General features: G+C 36.3%; 1 protein-coding gene across 1 annotated transcript in view; it reads left to right on the plus strand.

Annotated features, from left to right (window-relative positions):
• LOC113051740 (ATP-binding cassette sub-family A member 1) overlaps window positions 1-21,691 on the plus strand; it is a 115,158-nt gene that overhangs the window by 15,554 nt on the left and 77,913 nt on the right. Inside the window, exons 4-11 of the mRNA XM_026215774.1 lie at window positions 707-848; window positions 1,564-1,691; window positions 4,000-4,127; window positions 5,281-5,475; window positions 6,894-6,980; window positions 8,213-8,414; window positions 15,414-15,553; window positions 16,529-16,645. Coding sequence (XP_026071559.1) covers window positions 707-848; window positions 1,564-1,691; window positions 4,000-4,127; window positions 5,281-5,475; window positions 6,894-6,980; window positions 8,213-8,414; window positions 15,414-15,553; window positions 16,529-16,645 — 1,139 coding nt within the window. The remainder of the gene's footprint in view (window positions 1-706; window positions 849-1,563; window positions 1,692-3,999; window positions 4,128-5,280; window positions 5,476-6,893; window positions 6,981-8,212; window positions 8,415-15,413; window positions 15,554-16,528; window positions 16,646-21,691) is intronic.

The following is a 21,691-nucleotide window of genomic DNA, read 5'->3' on the forward strand; positions in this document are numbered from 1 at the left end:
AGAAAGAGAGAATCTGTTGTAGTGATAAACCAAAATTAATTTTTCACTGAAACACCAAAGCTGAAATGAAAGTTTTAATTTAACAAAAAAAAAAAAAATTATATATATATATATATATATATATATATATATATATATATATATATAATTATTTAAGTATTTAAATAGAACTTAATGCAGTTTTCATGTCAGTGTTTTAATGATATAGTTATGTTTCTATATTTCAGTTAATTGTTGAGATATGAAAATATTTAAAAAAGTATAAATAATAAATAATAAACTTATTCAGTTGCAGGTTCGACATGTACAAAATGTAATAAATATATAAAACATTAAAGTGCACCAAATGCAACATTTATCCTTTGGATTTCAATATAAAATTGACAGAATTCAATTTGCGGCTCAGACTTGGTTTCATAAAAGTTAGAAAACAAACATTTTTTTTTTATTATTATTATTATTATATTGGATGATGTGGACTAAAATAATATTTGGTGAAGTTTGGGTGATTTATCAATAACTAAAATATATTGCTTCGTCAAAATGATTACAATCAAGAAATCAAAACTTTTAACAAATATTTTCAGGTGCCGGAAATGTGTTACTAGTGCTGCTGAATTGCTTGAATGACTGAATCAGAATCATGTTTTGCAAGCAGGATGCATAAAGCTGCAAACAGTAATTGTGAATCTTTGCTTCCTCTCAGGCCACTACCCAAATAAGCCCCTCCCATCGGCAGGTGTGTTGCCATGGCTACAGGGCATGCTGTGTAACATGCAGAACCCGTGTGTGAGTTTCCCCACACCTGGCGAAGCACCTGGACAGGTGAACAACTTCGACAACTCCACGTGAGTGTCACACCTGCGCTGTCCACTTCACCTCAGTCACAGCGTTGTCTGACATTAATCATAATAAATCAATATACATATATTTACACAATACATCTCAAATACATGTAGGAAGCATAACAATTAAACTAAAATGTATTTGCTTAATGATTAAATTGCTTAAATGTTTCTCACTGTGTTAAACAGTATTGAAGCTTAATATATTAACGTGTATTAAAAAGTCTTGTAAATATGTTTAAGTGTATTTCCACATTGAATATCTAAATAAATGGAGACCCAACATATTGAATGATAAGTATAAGTATAATAAATGCTATAATGACATCATAGAGTTTTATTTACAAAATAAATAAATGTAGACCCAACACATAAGCATCGTAATTAAGTTAAAATCTTTAAATTACTATATTTTTATTTAATTTTTTTATTTAAATATATTTAATTAAATGCATTTTGTAAAGAATTGATTAAACTGTATTAAATTCCATGTGAATTAAACTATATATATATATATATATATATATATATATATATATATATATATATATATATATATATATATAGTTTTTTTAATTCCATGCAAATTTAACAAATTCATTACTATAGTGATTATTACGTATAGTGGCACATTTGAACTTCTTTTAACTGCTGAAGCATTCATCTCTAAAGTCTCTGTTTCTCTGTATTTGTCTGATTCTTTCGAATGTTGATTTAGAGTCACAAAGGTTTTGGTTGAAGTGCAGTCGCTCCTGGCGGATCCCTCTCTCTTCAGCAACGTCAGATGGATCTCTGAGGATATCGGACGATGGACGTCTGTCCTGCAGAATGCAAACCCGGCCGCAGGTGAACGTCTGGCTTCATGTTTCAAAACGTGCTGGTGTTTTACTGATCTGGTTTTGCTGGTTGCTGTTCAGTTTTGAACCTCCTCCAAATTGATGCACAGCTTCCTGTTTAGGTAGGACTGCAAACTCATAAACACATGAAGCTATCGACAGCATTTCCCCGGTATGACACTCATGCGCTGAGAGTAATCAAACGTGGGCTTTTGAGAGTCATTATTAGATCGACTTTCATAATGTCTTTAAAATAGAAATAAAAATAGAGGTGAGTGAGTCAGCTGTTGACTTTAGAATAAGAGTTTAGATCTATTAAATTAATGTGCATCTGTATACATTTTTTAAATAAAACAATTGCCATTGAATTGTTAAAATATATATTAAAAAGTATTAAAATATTATTAACATTTTTTATTACTATTTAATATGCATTTCATATATTTCAAAAATTAAATGCAAATATGATATGTGTATATACATTTAATCTAATTAAATTAAATAGTGATGAATAGTGGTGTTCCTGTAGCTCGAGTGGTAGAGCACTGCTTTATCAAGCGCAAAGTTGGGGGTTCGATAAGTAAAAATGGATAGCCTGAATGCACTTTAAATCGCTTTGGATAAAAGCGTCTGCTAAATGCATACATTTAATTAAATTTAATGCAGTAATTATTTAGATTGGACAACATGGATTTTATTTTAGTTTCGGCAAACACGTTTTTCTGTTTATTATTTGAGATGTCAGTCTGAAATACAGTCCCGTCCTTCACTGCGTTTATATCCGTGATTTACAGACGCTCTTGTTGCTGATTCGGAGGACAGTATATCTTGCTGTGGTTTGTTCGTACCGTTCGTCTAATATTATTCAGATTTAAGAGGAAAACTCATTTGCAAATAGGCCGCGGAGCGTGGTGTTGTCGGGCCCCGGTCCCCGCCGACGGCCGCATTTGCATCCGGGGGCCGTGAACTTCTATTATACCAGATTAAATTGATCAGGAGATCTGAGAGAGAGAGTAATTAACTCACAGCTCTGTCAGAGACTGAAGCGGCCAGCGGATGATGAAGGTGCGATGTGTGTGTGTGTGTGTGTGTGTTGTGATGACGCGCTCTCTGTCTGATATCAGCTGCTCATTAGCGCTCCTCTGTAGGTCCTCAGCTCGGCTCTCTCTGTTTCCGCCGGCGCTCTTTGATGTGTGTTACATCAGCTTTCTTCAGACGCCATGCAAACACACTCGCTTTCACACGCCTAATTGGCTTTCATGGTTTTTGTGTGAGTGTGTGGGAGGAATTCTTGCACAAGGACAAAACAGTGTGTTGCATTACAGCTAAATGAGCCTTTAACGGGCTAACACGTGTTTAATAAGCCACATCCACTCCTTCAATCACAAACTCAATTTAGCCAGAGCCGCCCGCCGCAATACAGACCCACACCACAACCAGGAACATGTACTGCTTCTGAAAGAAATTAATAATTGTATTCACCAAGAGGATGCATTAAAGTGATCAAGAGTGACAGTAGAGACATTTATAAAGTGAAAAAAAAAAGATTTATATTTCAAGTAAATGCTGTTCTTTTGAACTTTCTACTCACCTGTGAATCCTGAAAAAAATTAAATGAATCACAGATATTGTTCAGCACAACTGTTTTCAACATTGATAATAATCAGAAATGTTTCTTGAGCAGTAAATCATCATATTAGAATGCTTTCTGAAGATCATGTGACCCTGAAGACTGGAGGAATGATGCTGAAAATACAACTTTGATTAAATAAATAAATTATATTTTAACAGAAAACGTTTATATTTATTTATTTTTTAGTAGTTTTTTATTTTATTTTTTATTTTCATCTGTTATCTTAATTTTTGTTTTCATTTTTATTGTTTTTATTATTTGTTGTTTATTTATTATTATTGATCTATTTGTTTATTTTTATTATTATCCATATTTTTTAATGTATTAATTTATTTCTTTTTATGTTTGCTGATTAGACAAATTAACTAACATCAATATATATAACCTAACAGCAGCTTTTATTTATTGTTTCTTATTTATTTATATTTTTCATTTATATTAATGTATTAATTTCATTGTATTTATGTATTTATTTATTTTTTTTTTTTTTTTTTTTTTGCTGTTTATTCAAAAAAGTTAAAAAATAGATAAAAGGCAATATATAACTTTTTTTTATATTTATTTGATATATTATATTATATCAAATATATTATTTGATATATTTCTGTATTATATTTATTTATTGGTGTATGTTGAGCTGCATGAGCTGAGAGCAGTGTGTTCAGATTCTCTCTTTCTGTCTCAGGTCAGTCGATTCCTCTTCACAGTTTGCTGAGAACCAACGAGACGTTCTCTGATTATCTGACCAAAAGCCTCTTGGTGCCAAACACAACCGTCACGAGGCTGATGAGGACGAAAGTTCGCCTCGGACAGGTGCGTCATCCACAGACTGATGTGTTTAGTGAGGACTGGAGCAGGTCCAGCATCAGAGGCCGAGTTTGACCTGTTTTACAAGTTTCAGCTCCGCATTGATAAAGCCAGGCTCAGATGGCAAGCAGAAAACACAGAAGCCACGAGCATCTGTTACAAGATTCAACATTAATCATCAGGTTTCAACTGTGGAATCTATTTTTTGGTCATTTATTAAGAGTAAAAATACAAATAAAATAAAAATAAAGTAAATCAAAAATCTTAAATTCTGAAATCTTGTCTTTGGTAATTTATTAAAAGTAAAAAAAATATATATTAATAATAAAAAAGTAAATCAAAAACCTTGGTTATTTATTATATGTTTTGGTTATTTATTAAAAGTAAAAACAAAATTATTATAAAAAAGTAAATCAAAAATCCTAAATTCTGTTATATAATATATAACATTATATAACATTATATATAACATTAATATATAACATAATATATATATATATATATATATATATATATATATATATATATATATATATATATATATATATATAATTTATTTATTTTTATTTTTTATTTTTTTAGTTAAATTTTCTTGAATTTTGCTATAATGATTTAATTCAGTTTTACCATTCAAAATGCATGACTAATCTGAAAATAAGTAACTTAATTACCAGTATTAACTCCATCTGTAATGCATGGAATTTAATTCAAATCCTTTGGATCTACAGATAATGGTTGCTCAGAAACAAATTTGCAAAACTGTATATGTATTTAAAACAAAACAGCATAAATATCACAGATCTTATTTAATGCAAATGTATTATCAAAAATGGTGTTTATCAAATAAAAATAATAAAATATTATGAGTGAAGTGTCCCTGCTGCTCAGTGGTAGAGCCTCGCAGCGCAAGGTTGTGGGTTCGATTCCCAGGGAACACGTGTTTGGTAAAAAAATTTAGCCTAAATGCACGGTAAGTCACTTTGGATAAAAGTGCCTGCTAAATGCATACATTTAAATTAATGAAAATTATCTTTTAAATTGCAATAAAAAAGTCCTAATGTAATAAGTACCAGATACTTTATAGACATACTTGGATGTAATGTGTGTGTGTGTGTAAGAAGCATCTGAATATGGTGGTGTTGATTATTATGTGCTGCAGCTGCCTTCACTGTCAGCTGATGGAGATCTGCGCTCGCTTCTCTGCGGCCCTTCGGTCAGTCACATCCTGGACTTTAACTCAACCAATCAGAAAGAGGAGTTTCAGAACATCACATGCTCCCTGACAGCCAATCAGCTGCTTCAAGCCAGACGCGTCTTCCTGCAGAATCTGGACAACATGAAACTCCTGAATGCAGTGAGTGACGCTCATTATTTCTATGAGTGCGACTTTTTTATGTTTTATAATTACAATTACAAAATACATACATTTTTAATTTGTAATTGAATTAATTAATAAATAAATCAATAAAAATGAACAATTAATTGACATTATAGCCTGAAGGAACAGATTAAAGTATTTAATTTTTTTTAAAAATTATAATTATTTTTATTTATAATTTATAACCCCTTTGTCATGCTCACATATTAGTTTTTTGGCTCATTGGCAATTGTTTTTCTCCTTATTTTAAAAACACATTAAATATAAACATTACAATTTATCAATATAAAATAAATAAATTAATAAAATAAATCTAAGCAAAATTTAGTGTTAATGTATATAAAAAATTAAAACTTGTAATAATCAAATAAAGGCATACAATATTCACCTTTAACAAAATCTTTAATGCAATTTAATATAAAATGCATATTTATTGTGAAGTGATCTAAAATTTTGTCAAAATGCAGTTAAACAAAAATTTAAGATACAACTGGATTATTTTTATATTTTTAATTGTATTGTTTTTATTATTAAGCACATTCCTCTATACAATTGCATTATATTTTTCAATCTATTCACGTTAAACTGTACTTCTATCATAATTTAAAATTCACCATAATTTAATAATACACTCAGAGCTGATCATTGAGGTTTTAGAAAGTATGTTGTAAATCAACTCAAATAATTATAATGTAAATATCATTTAGACGTTTAGCTTTAAGGCAGCTAAGCTTTTTACAACAAAAGTGAACTATTCAGTAATATTAATAAATCAATTCAATTCAATTCTAAAGTAATCGAGTAATCGTGCTCTAATGAATCAACAGGGTTAATAATCTCAAGATTGTGATCTCTCTCTAATATTTTACGCTTGACACAAAAACATGTGTCTCATACAAAGAGATGTCAGATTTGCAGTAGTTTGTGAATTATGAAGGAAATATGAAATGCTCATGTTTACAGCGGCCCTCAGCCTTTTCCTACACCTTCAACCGTCCGTTTAAGACATTTATCAGCCGCTCTCGTCCTGAAGCAGAAGCATGCTCTCTCTCTCTCTCTCTCTCTCTCTCTCTCTCTCACACACACACACACACAAACTCGCTGTCCCTCTGAAGTAATCAGTGCTGAGTGTGTGAAGGTCACAGAGATAGTGGCGGCTGAGAGGTCAGTGAATGGGGCTTTATTAAGCTTGTTTTAACTGCCTGACATCCTTCTCCTCTGAGAATAAACTCTGGAAATCTAATGATCTTTACAGATTTAACCGCACTTAGCTTCACTTCAGTAATACAGTCTTAATCTTGGGCTCCGTGAGGCAGAGCCCATGTAAGACACAGTTAAGCTCAGAAGAAATCAGTAATACTGAAATGAGTTTTTTTTTTTTTCTCCTGATTCAGCTTCCATCAGCTCTGGCTCTGGACCGGCTGCAGGTGGGCACTCTGATGGGTCAAACCAGCGCCCACATCGCTCCGCTCATGACCGGGGTGAGTCCTCTGTCTCTCATGCAAAATGCAAAATGAATACATTATATGAATCAGATTGCAATGGAAACGAACAACTTTTCGCATCTGAAATCAGACTGGATTCATTCAGATTCATGCAAATTAGTGCATCGAGTAAGAATTACATACACTGTATACACTGTACAACATCACACATACACTGTAACAAAATTTTTTTTTTTTTTCAAATAAAATTGTAGCATGTTTTAGGAGAAAATACTATTTCAGTCTTTCTTCCAAAATTCATTTGTTTCTACAATTTTTTTTTAGTTTTTACTGAGCTCTGAAACTCTGTGAATATGAGGACCAAAATGAAATGCATGTTGTAATCAATTTCAAGTGTTTCATATTGTGTCCTTTTTTTAGACTCAGTTCTGTCATTTTAAAGCTTCATGGGATGAGTGTTCATTTCCTCACAAAAGAACTGAGGTAGTCGGGCCCCAACTCTCCATTTGAGAAAGAAATAATGAAGCTTCTGAGCACGCAAACTAGTTTTTATATGCGGTAAACTTTGTTACAGTATAAAACTTGAAATAAATTCCTTTTAAGCTAATAGTTATATAGTGTACTGTTGTACAGTTCATCCGAAAGCTGGCTGGTTTGGTTCAAGGTTTAAATCTGAATGTGGAGAAAATGAATGGGAAAACACTTCAGGAAGCCAGGGCACTTAAAAAGTGGTCTGGTGCTGTTGTGCTCGATTCGCCGCGCTTCTCTGCAGTCCATTACGCTATTTGCATGCAAGTGGCCATATAAATAAAACCTGCTGGAGAAATACAGCGTCTCCTTGGTGTTAACACAACAGCTGTCACTTCCGATCTGAACAAACAGGCTTTATGTCTGTTATGCTCATTAAGTGAGACTGAAACACAGTTATGGAGGTGCTGTCCTGATCACGCACCAAAAACCATTTCACCTTTCCAAGGTTTGGCATTAGCAGCTTTAACCGGCGGGACAACAGATGCAAAGCGCAGATGCACTTATATTACACTGACACGCGTGGCATTAATTAATAACATTACACTGATATTCAGCTGTGGGATGGACAAATGTTTGCAGAAGTGCTGTGTTTTCATAAGATGCTTTATTTCATCTTTCTGTCAAGCAATGGGTCGAGGGCAGCATAAAGTCAAATTGTACATTATAAAATGAACTAATAATATTTCACATTCTCTCTCTTTCTCTCTCTCTCTCTCTCTCTCTCTCTCTCCACACAGATGTCTAACTTTAAGTCTTCAGTGCTGCTGAGTGCAGTAGAAACGTTGGACTTCAGGTCAGATCCGTTCGGGAGCCTCTCTCAGCTGATGTGTGGAGCAGAATCTAACTCGACGAGCAGAGCTGCTGTGAGAACAGCGTCAAATCAACAAAACACAAGCACCGCAACAACCAACAACAACCCCACAACCAGCACCAACACCAGTAAGAGCTGATTCCTCAGTCCGACTCATTCATTGTGTGACATAACTTATGATATTATTAGTTAATCCCTTTTGAAAAAAATAAGTGTTCTTATTGTCCTGAATGTCGACTTGTAGAGTACTTCAAATCATACGTATATTTGTTTAACAAACTGTACTTGCATATAATAAATTGAATTAAAGGTAACTTAAGTGTGCTTAGAGAGAGATGCTTTCATAACACATTTAAAAGTAGCCTTTGTAATAATGTCAAATCAAAATTAAAGTATATCTTAAACCTTTTGTTGTATTTTAAAGTAAACTTATTTTGATGTGGTGACTATCTGTTATGACTGGGACACAGGAGACGAGAGATCCAAGAGCAGCGTGAGTTTATTAGGTAATCCAAAATCACAATCAAACAAGCAGGGAGTCATAACCAAAAATCAATCCAAAATAAACAAGCAAACGAACGAACAGGAACAGGAACTCGAAATACAAGGAACGCGAGGAAACCAGGTGACGGAAAATAAGGACTCCATGACACAGACAGAAAACAGACCGGTTTAAATAGGCAGGATATTGACTATGAAAGTGAAGACACTTGACTGCAATTTACAGGTGTGCAATTACCATGATGAAGGGACAAGGCTTTGTGGGAAATGTAGTGCCTGCGGTGAGGTGACTCTGGGGAAGTGAGACCACTAATGGACACCCAGGGAAACAAAGACCAGACACTGTGACATTACCCCCTTCTCTATGGAGCAGCTATCAGATGCTCCACCCGAACACCAGAACAAACCAAGGAACACAGAGAATAGGCGGGAGGTGGATCGGCAAAGGACAAGGGGGAGGGACGGAGGGCCAGGCAACAGAGGGAAACAGAGACAGGAAGTGCAAAAAAACAAGGAGACCAGGAGGGAGGTGGACCGGCAAAGGACAAGGGGGAGGGACGGAGGGCCAGGAAACAGAGGGAAACAGAGACAGGAAGTGCAAAAAAACAAGGAGACCAGGAGGGAGGTGGACCGGCGGAGGACCAGGGGGAGGGACGGAGGGCCAGGTCCACAAAAGGAAACAAAGAGAAACCAAAAAAAAAGAACAAGAAACAAAACACAAGACCAGGAGGGAACAGAAAGTTCGGGGCCCAGGGCCGAGCCGTCAGGGCAAGTATCCCGGGTGGATCAGGGGGAGCTGGAGCGAGACCAAAGCCCACCAGGGCAGCGCAGAAGACCACCACATCCGTGCTGTTGAGACCGGAGCCCACCAGGGCAGTGCAGAAGACCACCACAGCCATGCTGTTGAGACTGAAGCCCACCCGGGCGGCACAGAAGACCACCACAGTGGGATCGATGACACAGGAGAGCAAGTCTGGTTAGGCAAGTCTGAAACAGAGAACATGAACAGGTTAAGTGTGGCCTCCGTGGCCACGACAGGATAAGTCGAGCGTTCAGAGAGTTCGGCTAAGACGTGACTAGGCTCTGGAAGTTCCACAGAGATATGGAGAGGCTCTGGTAGTTCAGCAGAGATGTGGAGAGGCTCTGGTAGTTCAGCAGAGAAATGGAGAGGCTCTGGTAATTCAGCAGAGATGTGGAGAGGCTCTGGTGGTTCAGCAGAGACGTGGAGAAGCTCTGGTAGATCCGTGGTGTCTTGACTGGATTCAGGAAGATCAATGGTGACTTGACTCTGCTCATGAAGATCATTCGTGACTTGATTTTGCTCATGAAGATCATTGGTAACTTGATTTTGCTCATGAAGAACACTGGTGACTTGACTCCTGAGGTCTAACTGTGGTAGTGCTTATGAGTGTTAATGGTGTCTTGACCCAACTCTGGAGTGTTAACGGTGACCTGACCCTACTCTGGAGGGTCAATGGGAACCTGACCCGACTCTGGAGGGCCAACGGGATCCTGACCCGATTCTGGAGGGTCAACGGGAACCTGACCCGACTCTGGAAGACCAACAGGAACCTGAACCGACTCTGAAGGGCCAACAGGATCCTGACCCGATTCTGGATGGTCAACGGGAACCTGACCCGACTATGGAGGGCCAACGGGAACCTGACTCGACTCTGGAGGGCCAACGGGAACCTGACTCAACTCTGGAGGGCCAATGGAAACCTTGACTCGTCAACGGGAACCTGACTCGACTCTGGAGGGTCAATGGGAACCTGACTCAACTCTGGAGGGTCCACGGGAACCTGACTTGACTCTGGAGGGTCACCTGTTGCTGTCATCTTATGCAGCGGTGCTGGACCGGCGGCCATCTTGTTCAGTGGCACTGGGCTGTGACCACCTTGTGCCATGGCGCTGGGCTGGCGGCCATCTTGCGCAGTGGTGCTGGGTCGGCAGAAATTTTGCGCAGAGGAGCTGGTCCGGCAGCCATCTTACGCAGAGGCGCTGGGCCAGCGGCCATCTTGCGCAGTGGTTCTGGGCTGACGGCTATCTTGTGTAGTGGTGCTGGGCTGGCGGCCATCGTGTCTGGAGAGAAGGGTGTGGTCTGTGTATCCCATTGACTGCGATGTTGAAGGTAACTGGTGAACCCTCAAAAGTCCAGGATCTCCAGCCCCTTCATCTCCCACCCAGGCAAAGGGTCATCCAGGCAGTCATTGAACAGGTCAGGGCCTCATTATTATACCCCAATCCTACCGCCAAAGTCCAGAACTCTTGTGCCACATCACCCAACTCATTCCCCCTTTGACGGAGGGTGGTTCATTTAATAACTCTTCTCCTCCACTCCTCCATATTGGCTGGAAAATGGAGACAAAATCCCACACTGCTGGATCAGATCGGATGGAGTCTTTCTGTTATGACTGGGACACAGGAGACGAGAGATCCAAGAGCAGCGTGAGTTTATTAGGTAATCCAATAGAATCAAACAAGCAGGGGGTCATAACCAAAAATCAATTAAAAAAAACAAACAAATAAACAAACAGGAACAGGAACTTGAAATACAAGGAACACGAGGAAACCAGGTGATGGAAAATAAGGACTCCTTGACACAGACAGAAAACAGACCGGTTTAAATTAGAAAGGATAATGACTATGGAAGTGAAGACACCTGAGTGCAATTAACAGGTGCGCATTTACCGTGATGAAGGGAAAGGCTTTGTGGGAAATGTAGTGCCTGCGGTGAGGTGCCTATGGGGAAGTGAGACCACTAGTGGACACCCAGGGAAACACAGACCAGACACCGTGACACTAACATACTAAAGCACATGTACTTAACCGTTTTACCTTTATTTTACAGTACGTGTACTTGTACATATAGTGTACTTACAGTGTATTTATCTAAGAAAGTTCTGGTAATACAAGGTAACACAAGGTTAGGCTTTGGGGCAGGTTCAGGGTTATTACCTAGTTATTACATAGTTATTGTAAATACCATAATAAGTACATAGAATGTACACTAGGAACAGGACTGTAAAAGTAAAGTGCTAAGTTAATATATTTTAAATATACTAAATTCCAACTTTATCATTTTAAATGTGTAAATGAGAATGTAATTAAATACATAACATCATAGTTTTAATAGAAATGGCTTAAGTAAATTGCTTAAGTAATTTTGGAACTATGTTCTTAAGTCCTACATCAAAATAAGTTTACTTCATAAAAGCATGACAAAAGATATTATTGATTATACATGAAATTGTAATGTAAAGTTAAATTTTTGTTTACACTTTATTTTAAGGTGTTCTTGTTACAGTGTAATTATCCATTTAAGAACTGAGTAATAATAATTAACTACATGTACTTACTGTATGGTTAGGGTTTGGCTTAGGGTTACATGTATGCAATCATGCATACTTAATTGTACTGTAATTATAATAGTAAGTTCATGTTACTGTAAAAATATGTAAAATATGTACAAACGCAACTGTTGGGTTACATTTTTTCATTAAATGTTTTAACCCAAAATTTATGTTAGTCCATATTTTAGGCCAAAGTTGGGATGAAACAATCTAGCATTTTTTAGAGTGTACACTTAAAGCTAGAGTAAGCGATTTCAGAGAGGCTAGCATTAGCAAGCTAGCTTTGAAAGCATAAGATCTCACCCTCCCTGCAAATCACTCTCCAAAGCCACAGCTTCTCTGAAACACATGACCGCGTATAGGCAGAGCAGAGGCTAACCAGCGTTAGTGAAGTGAATAATGCAACTCTGCCAGATTAACTCATATCTCATTTACCAGTGCTTGATGATGTGCAGAGGTATGCAAATACATACATTGACAGGCAGGTAGGACACCCTATCATAGCCCTCGGGCCGAGGAATACGATTGGACAAGCATTGTATTAGCCTACGCCTTCCACAGACAATATAAATACATTTAGACTGAATTTGGTGATTGCTGAAGAGACTTTCAACCAGCGTAAAAAATATATATATATAAAAATTCAATTAATCTACCCTGCAATTAAGTATATATATATTTTTAAAGCACATTATTTTTGTAACAAATGCTCTTTTTAAAAGTACTTTCTCACGAAGGGTAGCATCCATTTAAATGTTAATAATTTAAGTCATAACTCTGTTAAACATTCCCAGTGGATCATTTGGGTTTTTCTGGAGAACCTAGTTAACTGACTAGTGACTAGTTCTCTCACCAGAAGGCGCTTGATGTTGTTTGTTTGTTTACAGCGTCTCGTGTGTTTGAACAGAACGCTGAATATCAGGAGGACCGAGTTAATTAGCAGCTCTGCTGGGCCTTTCTGTTAATTACCTTCTCTTTGAAACTGCAGTAAATAGGATTGGCTGTTTCTCCCCGAGCGCTTTCGGTTGTTCTGACAGCGTGAATCACACAAACCATGCAGCATTGTGCTCGGATCTGTTTTGGTGGCTTCCTGGCCCTGTTGGCATGCTGATGAGATCTGAATCAGCCGAGCCGGGACTGTACGCTCACACTGGGATGTGTCAGTCGATGAGGCCACGTTGACGTCTCTCTGGTGGTAGAGCAGACAGATGCGTTATGAAATACAGAATGCATGTTTGTGCGTCTGCTGTACATAATGGGGAGTTTAGCTGCGCTGGGAGATTTGACTGCGCTGTTGATCTTCCAGTAATTCAGCAGAGCGCTCCTCTGGTGTGTCGTTTGATGCTCCTACACTAATAAAACAGGAGCAGTGAGTGCCACGGAAGTCATAAATCAGAAACCAGAGCGATTGTGTCTGTGTAATGCTCAAATGTACTTCTTTTTGTTGAGCAGTGATTGTGTTTTTCGTTCAGACACAAACTGTATGTGCAGATGTGCATTGGGACTGTCACATTTATCATCTGCCACCAGTAACTTTCAAATGACACGTGTGGCATAAAAATATGAAAAGGATCGCTTGTATTCCTCTACTGTGGTATCAGAGTGTGGATGCCAACTTTTGCATTTTTCTAATTCATAATAATGCACATTTCGAGCTATGATTTAGTGATGCTTATTTGCAGATTTGTTATTGTAAAAAAAAAAAATATTACTGCTATTGTAGTAATACATTTACATACAAAATATAAAGAAATGAAATATTTACAAAATATAATACTACAACTACTACTAATAATAATAATATGTTTTACAATGCAACTGTAAAAAAGTTGTTTTACTCTAAAACACGAAACACATATTTTAAGTATTTAATATGTTAAATATCTTAATAAAATTGCAGCTCTTGCTAAGCCTTGTCATTATTATTATTATTATTTATTTTTTCTAAACATGCATAATAAAGAGGAGAAGTGAAGGCAGTGATTTTTTTTCCTGGGATGCATTTAATTTATTCTGAATTTATTTCAAGAGGTTCAGGCCCACTCAGATCAAGGCTTTTCTGTGAGCGAGTTCAGCAGGGAAGTGAAGTGACAAAAGAAATGCATTTCAGAAAAAAAGAGTGCAGAATTCAATAAATAAAATACAAAAGCAGCAAATGGATGCTTTATTCACATTGCCCTGGGGTGCTGCTTAAAAAGCCACTTAGAGACATTTCAATTTTACCCTGAAGTTTCTCAGGATTCAAAATAAAATAAAAATAATAATAAAAAAAAAACCTATATGTTTTTATATTCAATTAAGAATCAGTGTAATGCGTACTTGCAGATAATGCTCCTAAATCAAAACCCATGAGAAAAAAAAAAAGTTTTTGTCGTTTTACTAAACAAATTTAAATGACAGTTGTTGTAGTATTGATTGAATTTAAAATAAATAAATAAATAATAATAACCCTGATTGAATACAAATATAATGATACAAATATAATTTACTTTAATCTTTTACTCACCTTCATAATGTTCCAAATTTCACAAAACACAGAATGCAAATGAAAATATTTTTGAAAACATTCTCTAATAATTCTTTCTCACAAAATTTTTTTTTACTCCTAATATCCTAACGAGACACTAAGCGCCCTATTTTAACGATCTGAACACAAAGTGTAAAGTGCACGGCGCAGGTGCACTCAGTGTCCAAATCCTCTTTTGATATTTTAACGACGGAAAAACAGTTGGTGCGCCCGGGCGCACGGTCTAAACGGGTTGTCCCTATTCTCTTAATGAGTATTGGGTGTTTTTTGGGCGTAACGTGCAATAAACCAATCAGAGTCTCATCTTTCATTCCCTTTAAGAGCCAGTTGCGCTCGGGCCATGACAGATTTGCTATTTAAAACAATCTATTTTCAGCTCCTTAAAATAGCAATGCACCTGAACACACCTCTTTTTTAGACCAGCACGCCAATGAGCGCAAATGTATTTGCTAATTAAACGATGTGGCACTGGAAGGAAAAATGCGACCGGCGCTGGACTGAAACTAGCTAACACACTTGCTGGGTGTATGCTAGGGCCCAATCACTTTATATGATGAACAGATTTTTTAATGTGAATGTACTGTAGTTTACATAATTAATTTAGGATTAAAAAGTGATATAGTTAAGTCATTATGATCATATTTTTCTATAGTTCTGATTATTATAAACCCTAATCAGTGACTCCCACCTGATGTGCATCTTGAGTCGGAGTCTGAAGCTGCTCTGGCACTGGTCTGTCTCTGCAGGTGACTTCTGTAAGAACCTGACGGACACGCTGGAGAGCACCTCCAGTCTGCGTCTGATCTGGAGGACCTTCCGGCCGTTCCTGCAGGGAAAGATCCTCTACGCTCCTGACACTAATGTCACGCGCAGCATCATCACAGAGGTAACGTGCACTCCAGAAGATCACTGTAACGATGGATGTAGCACTTTTCTTAAGAATTGCATTTAGGGACACTTCTACAAACTCCTTATGGAATTTCTTAACTTTCTAGGAGGTTTGTACAAATGTTACTAAATGGAATTCTTGAGAAATTCTTAAGTTCTCATAAATTTTCTTTTTTCTATGTACTTCTATGTAAAATTCACAAAATGTCTGATTTCACAACATTTTACGTTAAAACCTAAACAACAACAAATACTTAATAATTCATTCTGAATTTCTCAAGATTTGCATTTCAGAACATTGGTATAAACTTCATTTATTAATCTTACATAATTTCTTAACTTCTAAGTTTGTACAAATATTCCTTAATGCAGTTATTGAGAAATTCTTCAATTCTCAAATATTTTTATTGATAACAATATTTCTTTTATTTATTCATTAATGTATTTATTATTTTGTGTCTGTATTTATTTATGATTATATATATATATATATATATATATATATATATATATATATATATATATATATATATATTTTTTTTTTTTTTTTTTTCATTTATATTTTGTTTATTTAGCAGAAGTAAAAGGACAAGCTTGGTCTGGATTCAAGAAAAAAAGGAAGACATTATTTTATATATACTTAATTTGTCAAAAATTTAATTTAAGAACTTGTAAAAATTTCAGAACTGATATTTTACAAAAAAAATTTAACTCCTCAAGAAGTTATTGTATGAGTTAAGTATATTAAGTACGATAGAAGGACGTTACAGAGATGTTTAATTCTTGAGAAACTCTTACAAAGGTTTTGTTGATTGATCTGATTGTAAGGTGATTCTTGCCAAAGGCTCACGATTCAGCTCAATGAGAAACTCCTCTAAAGCTGAATTATCCATCAGGTACTCCAGTGAGATGAGCTGCATGCACTGAACAGTCGTCCGCGTGAGTTTAGTTTAATGCATGTTTCTGTCATCAGGCCAACCGCACATTTGATGCGCTGGCTAAAGTTGGAGAACTGGCAGACGCCTGGCTGGAGAATGAAGACGTACTCTGGGATTTCTTCAACAACGGCACACAGATCAACACTCTGAGGGTGAGAGCTGCTCGTTTTTGACCTTTTTATTCTCAGGATGAACTATAAAGATGCAGAACAAGGGTTAACGGGGTCGACCAATCATGCTACTCTCCCGTGTCATCTGTGTGAGAAACATGACTCAACATGACACTTTTTTCTCAGATGAATACATTTATGAGACAGTAGGCAGCTGCACATGAATATGCTGCATATGAATGAATAAGATCATCTCCCAATAAAGCCAGGACTAAACAGCACCAGATTATGTCCATCAGGAATAGATCGAATTGTAAAAAGTTGGTGTTGCAGGTTGGAAGGAAAGTTTGCAAAAAGGTGATGCTAATATATTTGGTTAAAGATTACAAGGGTCCAAAAAAAAAAATGCATTGATAAATCATTTATTATAAATAGGCAAGGCGAGATTATTTATATTGCACATTTCATAAACAATGTTAATTAAAAGTGCTTTGCAATTAAAACGGATTTAAAATAATCATAAAATAATCAAAACAGATGCAAAATACATAAAAATAACAATAAAAGTTACAAATGAATGAATGAATTCGATCAAGGACCAGCAGACCTTACGCTACAGTCACTTGTGTTCAGACTGAAAATACTCTCCGGTGACTTAGGATGCCTTCGCCGTATATTTCAGCAAAGACACCAACTTTATCCACGTACGGTTCTGCCACCTTTAACACATATGAATCCTCTGTAGGGACATTTCTCTATTTTATGCATGGTGGGTCATGTGAGTCATGTAAATTTGAGAAAAAAAAAAATCAGCATTTTTGAATGCATGTATTTATTGCGTGCATAGCTTCTTCATATAATCACCATCTTTGCAAGTGTTGTTAAGGTTGCTTATAACATGCTAACCATCTTCCCAAACTTGTAATCAGAATAATTTATAAATCTGTCAACAAAAGAGAAGTTAAACTCTAATATATGGTTTTTACTTTTGTAAGCAAAAATTATTAAAACATTTATAAAAGTTAGGGTGGTAATTTTGTTCATTCATTCATTTTTTGTGGTAATTAAAGGCATACACAAGAACTAAGAAGACATTTAACAGCAGACTGAGAACTCAACACACACTGGGACACACCTGGGAACAAATTAACTAATTAATGACACACAGCTGGAACCAAATTAACTAACTACCTAAACAATTGGAACTTATAGAACTGAGGACAGGAAACATGACCAAATAAGGAAAACTGCAACAAACATGTTACAGTAGTACTGTAAAATAGTAATAATTATTATTTAACAAATAAGAAATACATTACTATTGCACTGTAAAATAAACAATTATGTTATAATTATATAATTATAATAATATACATAATTATTTAAGTACAATAATAATAATAATAATAATAATAATAATAATAATAATAATACTCATAATAATAATACTCATAATAATATACATATAATAATAAAATTATAAAAATGAATGCTTGTTTATTTCATTGTACAATAGTCATGTATTTGTATATTTTTTATCGTATTTTCTTTAAAATGATACAGATTTAACTTCAATAAGTACATTACTATTAGTAATTAGTATTATTAATAGTAATACTTCTACTACTACTTATACATGTACAAATATTTATAAAATTTAAATTGTAAATGCTATCATTATTATTATTGTTGTTGGTATTAATGTTATTTTACTATTCAGACATACTGAATGGACAGAGCAGATTTTCCTTGTATTTTTCTGCTTCGCTGAACACGTGCATTCTCCGTCGTTTTATTTGAACAGTTTCTGGACTGGTGATAAATCTGAATGTGGTCAGCTTGTGACTTCATTGTGAGGAATCTGGTAAAACGCACTTGCTGTATCTAAGCAGCTAAATAAACCAGCGGCAGAGAGTTTAACAATTACATCCTCTGCAGTGGGACGAATGAATTTCCCCCTCTTCACTGCCTTATTCGACACGGATGGGGGCATCTCTACGGGACGTGATTACCGACAGCACCAAGGCTTCATCAAGGCTGCCTTCTTACTCCACATGCTTGAGTTCAGCTTCTCCTTGTGTACTTCATGTGCTGCATGTACGGAATAGAGTTCAGTCTCTTTTAAGATTATTTTCACGGGATCAGTTTTCAACTTTCCACCGTGCTGAGACACATATCTTGATTATACCCATCTCTATAACCTCCGGAGGCTTCTTCAAAGCACATTGATGTGTTGTAGCACTCCAGATTAGACTCTGTCCCAAGTCCTTCTCTAGTACTAGTACAAGAACATAAACAATGGAGCAAAAATAAAGCTTCTGTATTGTCATGTGGTTCCATGTAGAGCTGACGGACGGAGATGAGTTTGTTTCTTCGTCAGATTTGGAGAAATGTAGCATTGCATCACTTGCTCACCAATGGATGCTCTTCAGTGAGTCCAAATAGCTGATAAAAAAATATTGTGACATTTTTAAATAGTTATTTGGATTCTCATTCTGACGTCAACCATTCACTGCTGAGCATTTAACATCCACTGAACCTTTAGAATGCACAAATGGTTCTTTATCATGAAAAACGTTTAAGTTAAAAAAAAAAAAATTTCTTCACACTAAGACAACTTCTCTTGGGACCTTTATTTTTAAGTGTAAGTGAAACGGTGTGTTACACTGATGCAAAACCAGGCTTCATTCACCCGGAAGGAAAGCATATTTACACTGCCTGAATCTTTCAGGTCTTAATCTTGACTTGGACTCCACCCTCTTCAAGTCTCCGTCTTGGTTCAGGCTCTTGTCCTCCTGAGTGAAGCCTCAGCTGGAGCTCTTCTTTCTTTGGTGTCTCCTCAATTATCACACATGCATCAGCTCCTGTCTCAAACTGAAAGTGCTGTCTGACCTATTTTCAACCATGCTACCCCCATTTCCTTGTGAACCGCACCCCTCGTCCCGTGATTTCTCTCATTTTCAATGCTCTCGGATGTTTTATTGCAGGGAATCTTTCGGATGTGGGTTGCTGTCTTCTTGCAGATGAACTGCTATTCCCAGGGTGTGCATTGTTCCCCCTCCGTCTCGTGGGAGTTCTGCTGGTGCCTTGCAGGATGAGCTCACTTGGCATTTCACGAGTTTGCAAACGAGCATGCATTGCTTATTTCCTCCGAATGTGTCTCGGCTAATGTCAAGCACTTATTTGAAAGTTGTTTGGCTCTTATTCTGACCTCTAAATGGTAGTGAATGTGAATAATCACCAAGTTCAAAATTAGCATTTTGCAAAGCAAGGAAACATATACCTCTACTTTTCAGACGTGTGGGTAGATTTGAAAAGCATGATAATGCAAAAGAGGACTCAGTTCGGTCTGGTTTTCTGAGCGCGCACAGAAAAGCATCTCTCACGCAGTGCATGAGTACTGAATTCAGCTCTGATGCCGAATTGTCCGTTTTGAAGAGTATTCACATAAACACACCCGGTTATGTCTTAAGTGAATGAAAACAGTTGGGAGAATATCAGATGTGTATCAGTATAATGCACTCATGAATTCGGATTTAAAGTGACAGTAGCCTAATTTAGTTACTGCTGTATGTGTCAGTAACGTTAATCAAGCAACAAAAGAAAGAGAGAGAGAAAATGACACACTGCTCTCGACCGGATGACTTTAGTAACCCTAATAAAGATTAATATATAGTAATAAATATGTAAATGCATGTGGAAATAAAAAAAATATATATAAATAAATAAAAGAGAAAAATTATAACTGAGGGAAAACATGCATAAATGAAGAAATAAAAGTATAAAGAATTATAATAATTATCATTATTATTTCTTTACTTGTATTTGTATATTTATTTGTATATTTATTTTTACATTTATTTGTATATTTTATTCATAAATAAATTGCATTTATTTCAAATTTTGTCAGGTGTGGCATTCCATATGAAAGAATGAATAATGTGGTAAATTGTTATGATGAAACCTTAACAACAAACCTAAGAGTTTGGAAATTTTAGAGATATCGAACTGCATTACACTGTAACTAAACCCATTCGATTTTAGCCAAATTAACCTACTGTAGATTCAGTTGACAAAAACTAAACCAATTCAGACCACTGAAATATGACTAAAACTAAATGCCATTTTAGTCAAAAGACTATGACTATGACTTCCAAAATCCCAAATACTCAGTCATGAGGAACCAGCCAGAAATCCCTTCAGCTAATATGAAGCAACACAGGACTTATCTTCCATTCTGTGATCATTATTGTTCTGCATAAGTCTCCTCGGCAGAGAATGAAAGAGTTTCTCACTCTCTCTCTCACACACACATACACACACAAACACACACACCTCTCCAATGAAGCTCTTAAACCCTCCATCTCGCTCTCAGGTGTGTGTGTGCGTGAGAGAGAGAGAGTTTATTGCCCCTCCTCTGTGATAGGGTGCATGAAAGGAGAAGGTAATTATGGGTAAGTGCAGGATCATTTTCACCAGCAGCAGGAAAGGGATTAACCAGCGGAACACCTTCAGATGAACCCTCCGTCGCTACATTAACCCCCTTCCACATTACCTCTGTCTCATTTCCAAATGAGCTTATTGAGAAGATGAGCGCGGGTGGAGGGATGGATTGGAAAAGAAGTGAACTTTGTTTGGACTTCTTCATTACCCTTTGAGGGACCTTTGAGGCCATGACTCAACAAGTCAAAGGCTGGACCGTCGTTGGACATCTATCGGCCCAGTTTTTGAGTGAAATGCTAACACAAACGCTCTTTGTGGGTGGAGTCACATATGTTGTAGCAACTCAAGTACTACATGTACTGTTGCCTATGTAGGGAACTCCAAATCACTCATGCATTTCAGTTACAGTGATTCCTAGGGACAAGCCTCTCTCTCTCTGTGCTTTTATGATTTAAAGGATTTGGTTGGCTGTCAGAGCCTATTGTCTCATGAATAAATTGCATTTTTATAGTCAGGTGTTTTGGCACAATAATTTATGTTTAATAGCTAAACATATTTTATGTTGGCCCCTATTAGCAGCTGTGCTCTAATGCACTCATTAAATATTCGCTTAATTCAAAAACATTTTAACGTTTTAACAAGCAG

Source organism: Carassius auratus, chromosome 32 (genome assembly GCF_003368295.1).
Source record: "Carassius auratus strain Wakin chromosome 32, ASM336829v1, whole genome shotgun sequence".
In the NCBI taxonomy this organism is placed as follows: domain Eukaryota; kingdom Metazoa; phylum Chordata; class Actinopteri; order Cypriniformes; family Cyprinidae; genus Carassius; species Carassius auratus.